The sequence below is a fragment of the Hippoglossus hippoglossus genome, chromosome 9 (assembly GCF_009819705.1).
Source record: "Hippoglossus hippoglossus isolate fHipHip1 chromosome 9, fHipHip1.pri, whole genome shotgun sequence".
NCBI lineage: Eukaryota > Metazoa > Chordata > Actinopteri > Pleuronectiformes > Pleuronectidae > Hippoglossus > Hippoglossus hippoglossus.
The window spans coordinates 17,219,201-17,235,637 of NC_047159.1; the positions used below are offsets into that span (position 1 = coordinate 17,219,201).

At 42.9% G+C, this 16,437-nt stretch overlaps 1 protein-coding gene across 1 annotated transcript in view; it reads left to right on the forward strand.

The window, feature by feature from the left end:
• The first annotated feature begins 258 nt into the window (after positions 1 to 258).
• si:ch211-130m23.3 (uncharacterized protein LOC558547 homolog) overlaps positions 259 to 16,437 on the forward strand; it is a 55,655-nt gene continuing 39,476 nt past the window's right edge. The window contains exon 1 of the mRNA XM_034594739.1: positions 259 to 467. Coding sequence (XP_034450630.1) covers positions 412 to 467 — 56 coding nt within the window. The 5' untranslated portion in view covers positions 259 to 411. The remainder of the gene's footprint in view (positions 468 to 16,437) is intronic.

Below are 16,437 nucleotides of genomic sequence, written 5' to 3' on the forward strand. Positions count from 1 at the left end.
AGAGAGAGAGTGACAGAGATGAGAGAGGGAGAGAGAGTGACAGAGGGAGAGGGAGAGAGTGACAGAGGGAGAGAGGAAGAGAGAGAGAGAAAGTGACAGACAGAGGGAGAGAGAGAGAGACAGAGGGAGAGAGAGAGAGAGTGAGACAGAGGGAGGGTGAGAGAGAGAGACAGAGGGAGGGAGAGAGGGAGAAAGAAAGAGAGAGCCAAAGACACGGGGGTGGAGTTATTCCATGGGGGGCGTGGTCGAGCCGCTGTCACTCACTGGCGGTTGCCATGGCGAGCGGGCGGTCCCGAACAGCGGGGCATCCAATGGGAGCCGACGCTGCGTGTGTCGCCATGGTGACGGGGCTGTGCCCAGGGAGGTTGTGATGGGTTGACAGGTGCGTGACAATCGGAGCTCTCTGCAAGCATGTACGCCAAAGGCAAGAGTAGCAACGTGCCGTCCGACAGCCAAGCCAGAGAGAAGTAAGTTTTATTTATGGGGGAGGAAACCGGGAGGAAGGGGGGAAGTGTGCGAGCGGCCAGGGGCAGTCACACACACCGAGCTGCGGGAGGGAGGGAGGGCGCTCGGCCGCTCACTCTCCGCGGCACCCGGGGCTCCGCGCTCCGCCAGCCGGGGAAAGTTGACCGCTCCGTTCACCTGGAGGAACAGAGACATTCTGGCGGCGGGGCTGTTTACACAGGCTTTTCTCTCCGTCTCTCCGCTTGTTGTCTAATTTCTTGCCATTGCGAGCTGTGTTTGTTGTTTTTAAATCACGAATCGCCTTGTTGTGTCTGACATGTGCTCGTTTTAATGCCGCTCCGCGTCAGTTTGAAACTAGACAGTCGCGTCGCTCCGTGCGCGATGGAAGCGGCAACTAAAAGTGCGCGTAAACCCAGCGCTCGCTCTGCGCGACGTGTTCCGCGGTGTGCCTCCTCCAGCAGGGAGCGTGGTGACCGTCCAGTCACCGCCGCGGCAGAGGAGATGTGACAGCAGACACTCAGCTGGAGAGCCAGCCACTGTCGCCGTTTCTTCCTCCGAAGAATCGGGCATGTTAGACTAAGACGAACAGGCACTTCTCTTTTGCGCATCAAGCAGTAGAAATGCTGGTTGTGGTGTGACAGAGTTCTTGACCCAAGAATCCTTCTCAGATTTTGTGCTGTAGATTTAAGATTAAACGTAGTTATCATTTCCAGCCAGGGTGTTTGTATATATGAGAAAAATTCAACCCATGCATGCATTTTTTTCTACCTAATCTCCCTGTGCGTGTTTTCAACGTTACATCTCCTCTGCTGTAACTCAACTGTAAATCCACATGTTCTCAGACTATCAGGGAACGACAGATCCAAGGTGAATCCGAATCAGGAATTTGATGATTGTGCTGAGCATAAGTCATACAGAACAGTTTATACAAATCATTAACACTAGAAAAAAGATGTTCAATATGAACATTAGATATATGTGCATTTGAGCGTTTGTACAGTTTGACCGTTTTGAGCCACACAGAGTTAAGATTTCACAGTCACATTGCAGTGATGGGGTCCCGGGCTCTATAGACGAGGCCTCGCTGCAGTCGGGGGGAAACAGTTTTTTTTTGTGGCGTGAAGTTTTGGTCTCTGTTGGAGGGAAGTGACTCTAAGAAGACCTCCTGTTCAGATGCATGTAACAAGCCATGGCTGCTCAGTACTCATTGCTCAGGGGTTCAGATGATCAGCGAGCACGGATCGTACAGGAGGAGAATGTGTGTATTGATGTGAGATCAAAACATTTATGGTTGGTCGCCTTCTCTTGTTGGGACCGCTCCAACTAATAAATGGATTCAGGTGGGGGCGAGAGAGTTCCAAGCTGTGTCTCAATTCAATTCAGGGGCCACATCCTTCGGAGGACCCGGTCTATGCTGCCGACGATGGCTGCATCCTGTAGCCCACGTCGGCCCAACCGGTGTGAGATGGTCTGGTCTGGAGGAGCCTTCGAATTGAGACAGTCTATAGTCGCACCGCTGTGACGTAATCGGTCTTCGAATGCAGTACAGACCCCGAGTTGAGACACAGCTACATTATGACATAACCAAAACAGTGATGATGAAGTTACACTGCGTTGTATTTAACTTGTATGATTCACTTGCGAGGGTCCTTTAAGGTCGTGAAAGACCAGATTAATCGTCTCACCTCTACTCGCGAACTGCCGCTGCTCATTTATTGTACCCTTAGAATGCAGTTCATTCATGTTTGTCAACAGTGTGATTGAGTGTTCAGCTCCATCCCCTGAGCCCCATTCTTTATCCTCAAATCGATATGGATAGGACTGAGCAGTGTGGATCTATGGCTGCCTCATCGCAGTGACAGGGCCAGAGATGGAGTGCTTCCTTCAGGCTTGGAGGATGCTCTGTGTGAACACATGTAAGCATGTGTGTGTGTGTGTGTGTGTGTGTGTGTGTGTGTGAGAGAGAGAGTGTGTCTGTTAGAATCTTTTTGGCTGAGTAGATGGCTAGTTGGCAGAAGTGTTCTTCAGAGGGCCCCTGACAGTTTGCATAGAGGAAGAGACGTGCTGTGTTATCATGGCCAATGAGCAGATTACCTGCTCGGTTAAAAGATATAATAGGTAACAATTCTTCATTAAAATGTCTAAAAACAAGTAGACCTATGTTATATATTTTGTTGCCTTGTGAACTTAAATCATCCAAAATGTTTCCGACAATGTTAAGATCCAGAGAAATCCCCAATTCTATTCAAGCAACGTTTGTTTTGGTCTTGTGATAAATGCACGTATCTGCCTTACCTGTGGCTTTGCTTGACTCTGTTATAACTTTCCAGGCCAAATGACACATGACAAAGGAAAAACACACTGTTAGCCAGTTAGCAGTTTTTTCCTTCCACTGTTTGTTTCGGTCACTCTTGATGCGTCACGGTTATTTGTAGCCGATTACTAATGTGATTATAACAGAAGTACATTGCCTCATCCATAAACATGATTTGCACCTGAGGCAGATTGATTTTCATCCGCAGCTTCCATTAAACCTGCGCTGCTTCACGACTTTCATTATCGATTTTATTTGATTTGAAGACTCAGAGACCCCTTGTGGCTGAAGTTGCATATTGTACATTTAAAGCAACCATCTACCTAAATGTTGCTCATAGATGCGATTGTCAGCAACTAGAATCTCATTTTCAGATCTACTCGAGGGGTTTTACATCAACGGACACCAGAACTTGTGTGACTGAAATACTTATGTGTAATTCAGCATAAGATTTCATCCACAAATACAGTATATTTATAATAAGTGAACCATCTATAGTGGTATGTTTAGATTATTTAGAAGTTTTGTCAGATATAACAGCCATTTAAATGTCATTTCTGTTTCATAGTGGATTTTGTCCGAGATGTTCATACATGATCCAAGAGATACTCCACTGTCTGTGCTGATCTAGACAGAAGTGTCCATTAGATCAGATTTCTTTCCTGCCGACTCTTACATTTTATATCGTAACGTTTCATGTAGACCTCCATGTTGCTGCAGATCACTTTGTTATCTGTGTTTACATTTTGATGCAAGGGTGATGTTCCATTGTGCGTTACTGCCAAGGCCTCGACAAAAGAAAGGACTGGGTGTGAAGAAAACACCAGATGAAAAGATAGTGAACGGCAAAAAAAGAAGAAAATCCAGGCAAAGGCAGAGTTTCATTTGTCTCTTAACAAGCAGCCTTGTTTATCAGTGGTGTGTATCAGAGAAGCGGAGCGGGCCCAGCGCTGCTGAAGCTTCAGTTGTTTCTCATTTCTGCAGCGCAGCAGGGGATCAGAGAGTGGGAGAGACGGAGGGCAACAACAGATTGAGGCAAAGAAGGAGGAGGGGAGAGAGCGGGACTGAGGGAATTTGCTGGATCATTAGTTTACAGTCTTGTAGTATTGACCTCTGAATGGACCCCCGCAGACAGAGGGCTCTGGCGTCTCGCCCATGTAAATGTAGAGGAACTCTAAATTCAGCTGACCTCTGTGTAGCTCTGTTCACCCGCCTGTGTGTGTGTGTGTTGTGTGTGTGTGTGCGATAAGCACCTGATTGTCTGCGATGTGTCCTGGCTACAGAAGCATTTCGGTAACATACCTTTTTTTTGTCTCAGCTTTATTGCACAAATTCCGAAATGTTTATCCGGTGGTTTTGCAGTTTGCACAATGCACACACTTGGAGATAAAACAAACTGTATGCAGAATCTACTTGGGATTAAACAAAATGAAAGAAGCCTCATTTTCTCTCTACTGTGAAACTGCATGGATATCTACTGTCTCTGTGTCCACAGGCTTTGACTTCTCACCTTCTAAAAGTGAGCTGAGCTCTTTTTATGTTGTGTTCTGTAAATTTACATTAAAACACAATATAAACGGAATATAAATCTTTACATTCAGCTCAATTTATTAACGATAATTAATGACATTTTTCTATGTTGTATATCCTTTGCAGCACGTGTTACAGACTAAGCAAACTCAGACCGCACAAAATATTAGAAGCATATTTCATGATCTACCCAAATGAAAAAACGCATAAATACACATAAACAACATGTTGTATCACTTACTTCTAAGTGTCACATATTACAGGTTGGATTTGTGGTATCTGCCTAGAAAGATATTGCTACAGGGATGTGGCTCAAAGTAACATTTCAGAAACTCTAGAAACACTGACATTGTCAGGAGCGGTATACAGACCTTATGGGGACCAGAGCACGGTCTTAATGAGGTGAAACGTGTGTGTGTGTGTGCATGTTTGTGTGTGTGTCTGTCTGTGTCAGGATGTCCGGAAATCGGAAGCAGTTTTTATACATATGTCCCTGTAGTGAAAACTGTGAGTCTCAGACCGCAGCACTGTGCAGCCCTTCCTCTCCCCCTCTCCCTCTGACTCTCCTCCTCTCTGTCTCTCTTTCTCTCTCTCTCTCTCTGGCTCTACCTGTGTTATGGTCTGCACTTGATTTTGATTCGTAGTGACACGACACGACCACTGACTGTGTACTGCAGTTGTTCAACGAGTTTAGGTTTCTAACTGGCAGTTAGCAAACACATTCCACATCAGAACTATGTGGATTGTGGTCCTGAGTGAGTTGCATCGCAGCACATAGTACACATTCCTTTTTTCTTGTGTTTGCAAGTTAATCATGGAACAAACTGTGCCTGAAATCCACACACACACACACACACACACACACACACACACACACACACACACACACACACACACACACACACACACACACACACAAACTCTCGCAAGTCCTTTCACTTTCCTCCATTTCTGTCACAGACTCATACGGCACACGCCTGTTTTTATTGTCAGTGGTTTTGGTTTCCTAGATAGTACAGCCTGTGTGTTATTTGTTCTCCACAAATCATATTAATACACACAAACTGTAAACTCACAGCTGTGAAAAGTCCATCTGTCATTAAGTGTCATTGTTTCTCAGGTGGCAACCATCAGTCTGGTCGGTGCTAAGTTTTCTAGTGCGGTGAGGATCATCATCATTCTGCACACATACATACACACATACACACACACGCATATCTACTCCTGAACCTAGACACCTCAGAATCTTGCCAGAAGGCTGCCAATGCAGCATTGCGCAGACTGAGGCAAAGCAATGCATGCTGGGAGTGTTTATATCCGACAGAAGCAGTTCAGGCTGCCACTCTGGCTCTGACAGTGAGTCACATTACAGGAGAACTACCATAAAAAACGGAGCGGTATCTCTCACACACACACACATGCACATCCTCTCAATGACTTGTATCAAATGGGCAGGGAATCTGATTATGTCCGTGCCAGCTTCGACCTGATGAATGTAATTGATGAGTCGTTTTTTTGTTGCTACATTTCAGTTCACATATGAAATGAAAGGCACGCTCATTAGTAGAGCGAGAAAGGAGGATCATTTGGTAGAGCGTGAACAAGAGAATGAAGCCAGAGGACAAACATATGTTGCTGGTCAACTGAGGTAAATTGAGAGGCTGAGTACAGAAAATGAGCTTCGAAACTTGAATGATGGAAAACAAATTGAATATTTACTTCAACAATAAGAGAGGTTAAAAAATGAGGACCGAATGAGAGAAAGTGCAAAAATGGAAAGACAATCTTTTTGTCCATGTAAAAGTGATGTCCTTCAGGACCTCATGGTCCAATGCTCCATGATGTCAGAGTGTCAGACCATTGCACTCTGCACACATATCTGTCTGTGGATCAGTAAGGGAGCTTGGAGCTGCATTGTTTGGTCCAGACCTTCAGATTTTTCAGTTTATTCCACACTAAGAAAAAAGGGCCTTGGACCAACAGACCAAACGTTAGTCCAACCAAACAGGTGGTCCAGATCATTTGCAGTGTGAAAACACTTTTTGAAGTGTTCAGATTGTGCATCGTCCATCTTTTTTTGGGGGGCTAATACGCAGCCAGCGGATACGTCGTCAGCCCACTTTGATTATGCCCCAGCTTCTGAATTGCTGTGCCGTTGACAATATAATATTTGACAGACGAGGACATACTGTAAATTTGGCATATTTGAACTACTTTAGAGGACTGCACTTTAAGTTGGTGATGCTGGTAGAAATACCATAATGATTTTACAGCAGGTACATACTACCACCCACCAAATTGACAACATGCTAACCCTAGAATGTCAGGCACACGCTCGTCTACAAAGCAATCATTGTTAATTGTTAAGTGTACACAGTAGACGCATCGCACATATAGGTGATGACCATAGGACTTACGTATGTCATACAAAAGCCTTTTGTCCGCTCACTAAATTGTAAAGTGAAACCAAAACTAACCGGATCAAATGTAAACAAAGACATGATGATTGGTTCAGACTTTCAGGTTTGAAAATGGCCTTAAACTGGGACTTGACTTCACCTGTTGAAAAGTGGGAAACCTCTCACCCCACACATACACAAATTCATAAGAGCCACATTGGGTCTGAGCTGTAAGTCGACAGAGAACAATATAAAAGTGTGTGTGTGTGTGTGTGTGTGCGTTTTGCTGCTCTGGGTAGAGATCCCACTACGTGTCTGAGTCTGTAAGCCCATCTGAGCCGTCTGCTTACAGCATTTCCCCCATATGTTTCATCCCTCAAAATCAACCTCCATCTGCCTGTCACGCTGACTGTGTGACTGTGAACTACAACATCCAGTGATCATTATACAGCTAATAGCCTCTCCAGCTCTCATGGGACACTGGTGAACAAGTGTGAGGACCCAGAGAACTGTCACCGCGCTCTTTTGTTGCCTGTCGTCAACGCAGTGAAAGATATCGACTCAAAACTGCCGTTAGTGCATTTAATCCTCACAGCAGTTTAGATTAGCATCAGTCTGGGATTACAAGACAACCAGAGAAGACATGGGGTATACACAGCTGTCTGTAAAAAAAAAAAAAAAAAAAAAAAAAAAGAAGTGATGAGGACAGATTGACAAGGCTCTGATATGAAACACTTTTTAACCTGCAAACACAAAGAGGCTGTTAAAAGTCGTCTTTTATCTGCTGGCATCCCTCCTAGTCCCTCTCTTATCCCCGCTGCCAGAGACGTAACTTGCCACAGAACTACTATCAAAGCAGCAGCCTCTTATTGAGCTGTGCGCAGCGAGAGAAGACAGCCTCTGATCGACGTGGCGGGGGGAAAAAAAGGGGTGACGTGTCAATCAACATACGTTTCCCTGTAGAGGGCACCCTCACAGGACGCTTTGGGGTCCTTGGGAAAAGATCGATGTGACAAAAGGCCTCTGTTGGCATCAGATAGCATGTGGGAAAAGGAGGAGGGGGGGGGGGCAAGGAAGAGAGGGCACAGCATCCTGGAAGACTTTTATCAGTCCCCTCAAAAGATGCAGGGTACGGATGAGTGAGTTTATCACCCAGTGCTGGTCCCTCAGGACCCGATGTGTCCCAGAATGCTTCGGTTTTAATTAGAAACACATCATATTTCTCTCTTCTCTCCTTTTCTCTTCTCTTTTCCTCTCCTCTCCTCTCTGTAGAAGTTAGTGTATCAGTTAGAGCCTGACTCATATATCGGTTGGCCAATAACATCGGCCGGTATTAGCCTTTCACTGACAAATTGGTATTGGTGTATGCACACTTTGCACTTTTATTATACAGAATAAAAATGCAGAGAGATATTTTATATTTATGTTAACATGTTATATAAAATTAATTAAAGTTCTTTATATTTGGCAGTTTTTGCGTTTCCTTTTTGCACATAGTTAGGTTTATGGTTAAACTGTAAGATATTAAGGCTCAATGACATTTCTTTGTCAAAAGGTTTTGATAGAAGTCATTTCCAATTACTTTTATTTCTATATATATATATATATATATATATATTTATATTTATCATCATCATCAAAAAAATCTGTATTGGAAAATGTATATTCCATATCGGCATCAGCAGCCAAAAATCCATATAATACAGGCTTTAGTCACAGATTTGTCTTTGGGATTGAGACTCTTGACATGTTGGGAGTGAAGGATTTAGATCAGTGCTCTGTGGATGAGTGGGAGACATGATGCAAACGGAGCGGGGGCCTGGGGGGGGGGGGGGGGGGGGGGGTATGCTTTGCTGACCATGAGTGCAAACTACAATCCACGCTGTCAGGCTTCTCTCATGTTGTTAGTGGTAGCACTTGTGGTTTTGTCAGGAAGTTCTTTGTTGCCCCTGGTGACACCAAATATGCACAGCTTTTCTCTGGACCACAGCTCGGTAGGGATGCTCTCACTCCTCTCAGAGCGTTTCCTGTAACCTGAGAGCTCCAGCCAAAAGTAAATGGTGGAAACAACACTCGCTGTTTATATAGGCTCAGCCGAGGAGTGCTTTTACATTTGAAGCCTGACAGTTTCGTTTGTCATTATTCATTTAGCATCCTCATTTGTTCCTCACCTGTCCAGCTGTGGTCCAGCTGTGTCTATATTTGTGATTTTGTGTGTGTGTGTGTGTGTGTGTGTGCTCTGTCACCCTCACTTTTCCAGTAAGCTCTCGTGCTCTCCAGTGTAACTTGCACATGCTGTCCTGTCACAGTGTAACTGCGGATGCTGCCGTGCCTCCCCTGCCTGCTGAGTGTAGTGGAGGTTGGTTGGAGGCCTCTCTGCTGATATTCCTCCATCATTGATATGCAAGCTGCATCGCACAGGCGCTAGCGCAAGGTTAAGCATGCGTGACGGCCAGGCTTAGGAACTGCTTCAGACACTCTCTCTCTCTCTCTCTCTCTCTCTCTCTCTCTCTCTCTCTCTCTCTCTCCCTCTCCCTCTCCCTCTCTCCCTCTCTCCCACAAACACACATTTCTCTTACTGTGCTGCATTGCCTTCCTTTATATGTCTCTGTCTCAATTGTCCTGTTTTTTTTAAGTTAAGTCAGAGTTCTTGGCTTTAATTCTACATAGATGTACCGTCTTTACATGACCTCGTACAGGCTTCCCTGTCCACTGATCCCTATAAAGTCCACAGTGACATTTTCTCCCATCTGAATGCATGGCAGTATTCTCCCTCACTTAGGATTTATATCGCTGACACAGAGTTCCTGACTTTTTAAGGTCCACTTGATACCATTTCTTAACCATAAGAAGCATGGGCAGAGCAGGACAACAGTGAGACAGTTCAGCAGGATGGCTCCAGTCATGGAATATGTCAGTACATGTTATATGTTGGGGCTGGGCAAAGAAATGATGAAGATAATTATGATGATAATTAACACAATATTGTCATAGAGTAGGTGTTTTCTAATGTGACATATTTGTGTTTTTTTTTAAACTTGTTTGTGTTTTTATATTTGTCAGTATTTATTCTTGTCTGAAATGTGTGTGTGAATGATTGTCTGCGATCATCCTTAGCAATATCACAACCTTCAATATATATCAATACATTGCTTTTGCATTGTGCAAGCATGGTAAGGATGATAATACGTCATTGGTTTTAATGTTCTACCTCAGATTAGTAAAATAATGCTGTAAAAATCAGCTAAAATCATTATTTAAACTCAAAAAAATTATAATTTGACATTAATTGTGATAATTATCAATCGACTGATACGGAAGGTTTTTTTCTTTAATGTTTTTGTCAAGCCCTAGGGTTACATCTTTTCTCTGTGAGTTTTCTCCGTTGATACATTTTACTGCTAATTTATACAACTTCATGTTGCAGAAAAGATACATTATTGTAAATGGTTTGTCATTTATTTATACTTAGTCCCCAGCTACTGTGCAAGCCTTAATGGCCTCACATTCTTCTGCAAATTGCTCTAGATTGCCTTCATCTGTATGAGTTTTTTTCCTCTTTTTTTTATCTCATCTGGAAGCTTTGTTGTTCAAGAAGAATAGAGGCCTATTAGAGGCCCATAGAAAGGAATTCTAATCCTATAAGATTAGAGCAGTACAGTCCTCTTAGTCGTCTCCTTCTCCCTCTGGTTTTATTGGAGTTGCGGCTGATTGTGGAATGTTGCATTGTGTGAGCTGAACAATGATGGTGTGCCGCTGGACGGTCTGAGAGAGGGCAGGGTCCTGGGCCGTCACATTCCAGGTCCCTTATACAGTAAACGACAGGGACACGTCAGCAGGGCTCATTTGGGGAGGGCAGCAGGGAAACACCTTAGCGTGACAGTGTCAAGTGAGAGAAAAGAAGGAGAGGATATGTGTAAGAGAGAAAAGAAGGCTTGTCCTGCTGAATGAAATTGTGCACAGCATCATGCTTGTGGCTCTGAGCTTGTGAAATAGCCAAACAGGTTATAAGTCAGTTCAAGACAGATTTATTTATGCACCACATTAAAAAACAACAGGAGTTTAGCCAAAGTGATCAACCCTGGTGAAAGATAAGAAGAAAGTGAAGCAGAGTAAAAGACACACGAAATAAGATAAGATAAAATGATCACACTAACCGAAATGTGAGATAGAATCAAGCCGAATTAAAAGCCAGATAAAATGGTAGGATTTTAAATTATAAATTTATTAGGGGGACAGGATCTAATATGGGACAGGAGAGTATTCCAGAGGTTTGGGGGCAGCAACAGAGAAAGCCTGGTCCCCTTCAGCTTTTAGACGAGAATGGGGACTCCAGTTTCAGAAAGTGAAGCCAATGCAGTAGCGCTTGAAACATGTATTCTCTCAAATAATCAACAGAGGGCGACTCCAGAGGTGGCCAAAAGTCAGTGTCTATGGAAGTCTATGAAAAAATGACTCAAATTCTCACTTGATTTGTAACGTCAGTAAACATTTCCCAAAGCAGTTTATAGTCTCAATCACTTGTTTCGAGTCTTCTTCAACACAGCATGCTGTTCATTTTGTAAATTATGGTCCAATTTGGAAAATAGATGATAAAGCATCGGGGCATGGTGTGTGATTGACAGCTACTACTTTCCAATGGGATGCAAGGCTCAGGTGTAGGTGGGTGTGTAGTGTCTTCGAGCACTCAGTCAGGCCCCCCCCACCCCCCGCTCCGGCAAATGTGGTAATTTTGAGCTAAAAAAAAACAAGATGGCTCTGGACGAAAGTGGTGTCTAGAAAACAGCAGCTAACAAACAAATGGGAGCTGAATTGAAAGGAGCTGTTTGGAGGATGACCTAAGTGATCTGCGGGCAGAATATAAGATGATAAAATCAGTGAAATGTTTTTTTTATCAACACTCATTCACGGAAATTGGGTGCAGCCCTTCAGTCATCGGCCAGATTTATTTTGTGCACGGAGCATTGTGCACAGAGCTGTTTTACTCCATGCAATAGCTCAATTAGTGACAGTCCAAACCCTCATCTTCCTGAAACTGTAGACTTAAAAAGAATACAGTAATTAGTGCCACGCGATCACTGAGCGTTGTCATCGAACTGAAGGTTCCCTATGTAAACAGCAGTTTAATATTCTGTGCTTTATGGCTGTGTTGCATTCAAGATTTACTGTAATAGCTTGTAGAGAAAGTTGAACAAGGAAAACACTCCTAAAAATCATTGGTGTTCTTTCAGCTGTGAAATTAAACAAACTCCCCACGAGAGGTGACTCAATCTAAACAAATCAAAGCCAATGAAATGGAACTCAAATTAAGAAAGTGATGGATTTGCCTCTGCTTTTTTTTTTATTTCATTCATCCACTTTCTGCAAACAAATCTCACCTTTTGGAAAATCTTACTGGAACTGAAACCTGTATGTAAATGATAGATTCAAATGTAAAAGACTGGAGAGTTGCTCAGTTGGCGTGTTGGTAAACAGTGAGCGAACAGTGAGCATCATGCTCTCTCACCATCTCTCTGTTTCTCCCTCTCTCTGATAAGCTGGCATTTCCTGTTATCTCAGCCCTGGGTATTGTTGTCTGCTCTGCGAGACAGTATAGTCTTTGCACTGCTGACAGAACAAGAACTGTTTCACTTTGTCTTGTTGTGTCTGTATCAGACGGGAGGATGCTTCCTTTTTATTGTATTGTCTCTTCGAGTCTTAATAGCGGCTGCACTAATTTGCTATTTAGGATGTGAGTGGGAGAGTGAATCCTGCCAGAGCTGCCTACAGTCAGTCAGCCTGTATATTGTCTCACAGCAGGGTTTCTTAACTCTTAATTCTTAACGATTCAAAACTTTTCTCAGTTTGTGACGTAGATTTTCTCGACTAAATCCATGCAAAAACATCTATTACATTCATGGGACCTTGCAGAAACCAATCGCTATACTCCAGACCCCGGGACAAGATGACATCATCTTCAACAAAACCAAGCTGTAAATGGCAAATTTGATAAATATATAATAAAATAATAAAAATACTTCAGAGCTGAACAATTAGTCATTGATTAATGGCCATTTCCAGTATTTTACTGAATTAAGTATCAAGTAACCTTAATCGGATTTGTCGTACAAATACCTGATTAGAGATCCTCCCTTATATTCTTTTTTACGAGGTAATTATTTGAAATGTAACATTACCATTGGCTGAAAAATATAAATTGTTCACCAACTTAAAAAATTAGTTCAATCAGTTACACATAAATTAAGTTTTTTTGTTAGTTTGTTCAACTTTATAATTTAAATTAAAGTTATATTATCACATTTGATAACTTTAATTTGATAAACAATTTTCTTTTTTCAGTGTGAAGCTGAAACCACATCAGGTCTTTATATGTTTGTGTATTCACACACAGTACCTACTGAATTAGGGTTATTCAGTCCTGACAGTATCCCTGTTAAACTGTGCTCATTATAAATTTCTCTGGATGATATAGTAGCTCAGTCATCAGCTGCATTAAACACTCAACTCATATATATAGTGCTCTAAAAGTTGAATTAGTTACAATCAGACATCGTGAACACATTAATTCCGTTACATTTAGTTTACCCTGTTTGACTATTCTGTTCGGGTCAATGGCCCAGAAAATGGGATGGTGACCAGTTTTTGGGTGGAGCCTTCATGGGAACACAGTTGGCGCTGTGCTCACAACACCGGGTGGAGGTTTAAAGCTACAGTTTGACTTGTGGTCACGGTATCTTGATAAGTTGGCTGCTATCAGTCGCAGTACTGTAGCTGGGGTTTCTGAATGTTTTTTCTCATACATTATTCTCCTTCCTCGTTAAAGATCAAAACAGCACATTAGTCACAGGAGTTTATTGAGTGATTAGTCAGTCAACAAAAATCAAATAAGAATAGGATTTCCTCCGCTTTTATATCACTGGGAATGAGATGCCAACGATTTTATGTTTTGGAACAAATGGCTTAAAAATACCAACTGTAACAAAAGCTAAACATCGGGCATCTCAACCTACTTCTAACTCAAAACATTATAATCTTTATCCTTTGAAAGGTACAGTATGTCTCTCAAGAGCCTGTTTTCCAGCTTTTATCTTCCCCTCGTATTGGACTGTCCCGAGGGTGAGGAGGGGGGAGTAGAGGATTGTGGGATCTCGAGTTAATGAAAGGTAAACACAAGGTCGACTCCGAGGTGAGCCAAAGAATTCAGGACTCTTCCTCTCCGTCAGGATATGAGCTTCATTCTTCTGACTCGTACACGCATGACATTTCATCTTTTCAACTGGCAAATTCCTCTCTTTGCAGGAGGAATGTAGAGAGAGAGAGACGCTTTGCCTCTTCTTTTTTTTTGCATCCTCGTGCAGTTTTACCTCTTTTATTAAGTGGCAAAATATGAGAAGCATTTCCTCCAAGTGTTGCTATCATCTTATAGCAGAACAGAGAGTGTACTGTAATGCTGTGTATGTCAACAAGTGCCATTAACTCACATCATGGCATTTATCCGCCACCTGCATATTGTCAAAGATTTTATTCGTGCTGCTGGATCAGCCTCTCAAACACGGTTTCTGAAGTCAGCCAGCGCTCTTCACCCCGACTGTTCTTAGCCATTGCAGGCCGCACCGCTCTTTGCCAAGCCGGTGCTGGAGGCCTGTCACCCAGCCAAAGCTCCACTAAGGGCTTTACTATGTGTTGTAGAAGAGAGAGGGATAAAGGCTACGACAAACATTTTCTCAGCAAAGCAGCATGTGAGACAAATCTGTGAACATGAGCAGATAAAACGCAGTTTAACTGACTACGCGTGTCTCTCCTCGGGCTGTTTAAACGCAGACACCAGTTTTGTTAAACTTTGAGTCTCAGCTACGCACAGAAGCTTCAACAAAAGTCTGAGCAGAGTCCGGTCAGCGTCAGAGAGAATCTACTTTATATGAGCATATCCATTCAAGTGCTTTGCCTTTAGCAGGAGCCATTAGAGGGAGACCCCAGGGGTTGCCGTGGAAGGGTAATGGAGAATATAGATTTAACTTGTGACCATCAGCAAAAATACCAATTAGAAATGCATCAGCGAGCGTCCAGCGATAGACCCACAGCGTACCGCCATGTTGGGGATTAATTGAAGGCATGCATTTGACTGAGAAGTTGAAGGAGCCTAATGGAAGTCTTTGAACAGTCTTATCACATTTAAGTACCGAATAATCTCAATGTTTTGAGTTGTTTTTACAGCACATGCACAGTTTTTAACATGTACGATGTCATCACTCTCAATATACTGTATATCCTGCTCACTGTACATATTGTTATTAGCAGCGCAGAGTCCATTGCAAACAGGTTTGTTTAGCCTGTGTTAATGCTTCAGGGCTATTTCAGAATTATCCCTTGTCATCAGTGAGACCTCCTCAAACAGTTCTACAATAAACTTTACAATGCAGAGTAAAGTTGCAAAACTTTGTTTTCATCCTACCTGGTTTATCTGCAATGAAGATGTTATAATTTATGTTTTTCATAAAATGAAGCTGAATTTGCTTTATTTTTGTTCTTGTATGTGGTTTGTACCGTATATAAGTTTGAATCATTTACTGAACTGCTTATATTTGTTCTCCAATTAGCGGTTTGAACCAGTTGCTGATCACTGTTGTGGTTTATCCGAGGACAAAGAAAAATGTTCAACTCGCTCCGCAGACTTCAGAATTCAAATTTTTATCAATAATCAATGTATGGCTTGTCCAAATCACACTAAACTCAGCTCTGCTCTTCCTTTGGCAATTTACAATACACAAGTGTGACGTCAATTAGAGGTTTGTGGAATTTCTTGGTAGATATAATAAAGTTTCATAGCTTAACATTCTTTAATTAATGACAACACAAAACCTCTCAAAGGCAAAATGACCTGTTATTTTTTGTCTATATAAATTAAACGTTAATAAATCGTCTAATTCACTGACTGCGATTCAGGCTCCCAAGTGTTTTCAAGTCGGGTTCAGTCCAACTCGTGCAAATCTGGAATTAAAGGGCCGCGCAGCCTAATACCAGCTCAGTCTCTCTCAGAGATCCACCCTGACAACGGTGTGTGACGGCAGCAGTTCATAATGTTGTCCTTTTCAGTTTCGCTCTCAGACCGCAGCAGCATCACTCCTCTTTCGGCCCCGTCCTATCCTCCCCTTCACTGCTTTCGCCTCCCAGCTCCTTTCATTAATCATTTACTCTCTCCCTCCCTCCCCTCTGTCTCTCTCTCCACCTCTCTCCCTCTCTTCCTGCCCTCCTCCCATTCTCTGCCCTGGCTCTTTCTCTTCTCCTCCTCCTATCTACCCTCTCTTGTTGCTGCTAATCTTTCTCTCCATCTCTTCATCTTTATCTCTCTGTTGACTGGTAAATTACCTATCTTTGTCCTTCCCTCTGTACTATCGATGCATATCATTGCCCGTTCTTTCTATAATCTCTTCCATTTTTCTTTTTTCCCCCCTTTACCACTTTTCAAACTGTGTGTATGAGTTGTACTGTAGCTTTTTACTGTAGCATTTCCAAGTCGTGCATATGTGAATTGTCAGAAGAGGCAGCTAATGTTACTTTCACACATTTAATCCGCTCGCACCTAGCTGCCCGGCTCGGCCTGCGCAGATTCATTAAAACTATACTTTAGCGTAATGAAAAGCATCGGGGATTAGTCCACTGGAACCCGATTTTCCATATAAAGTGATTTGGCCATGATCCTGTCGCTTTCCCAGACAAGGTGTGTTTATA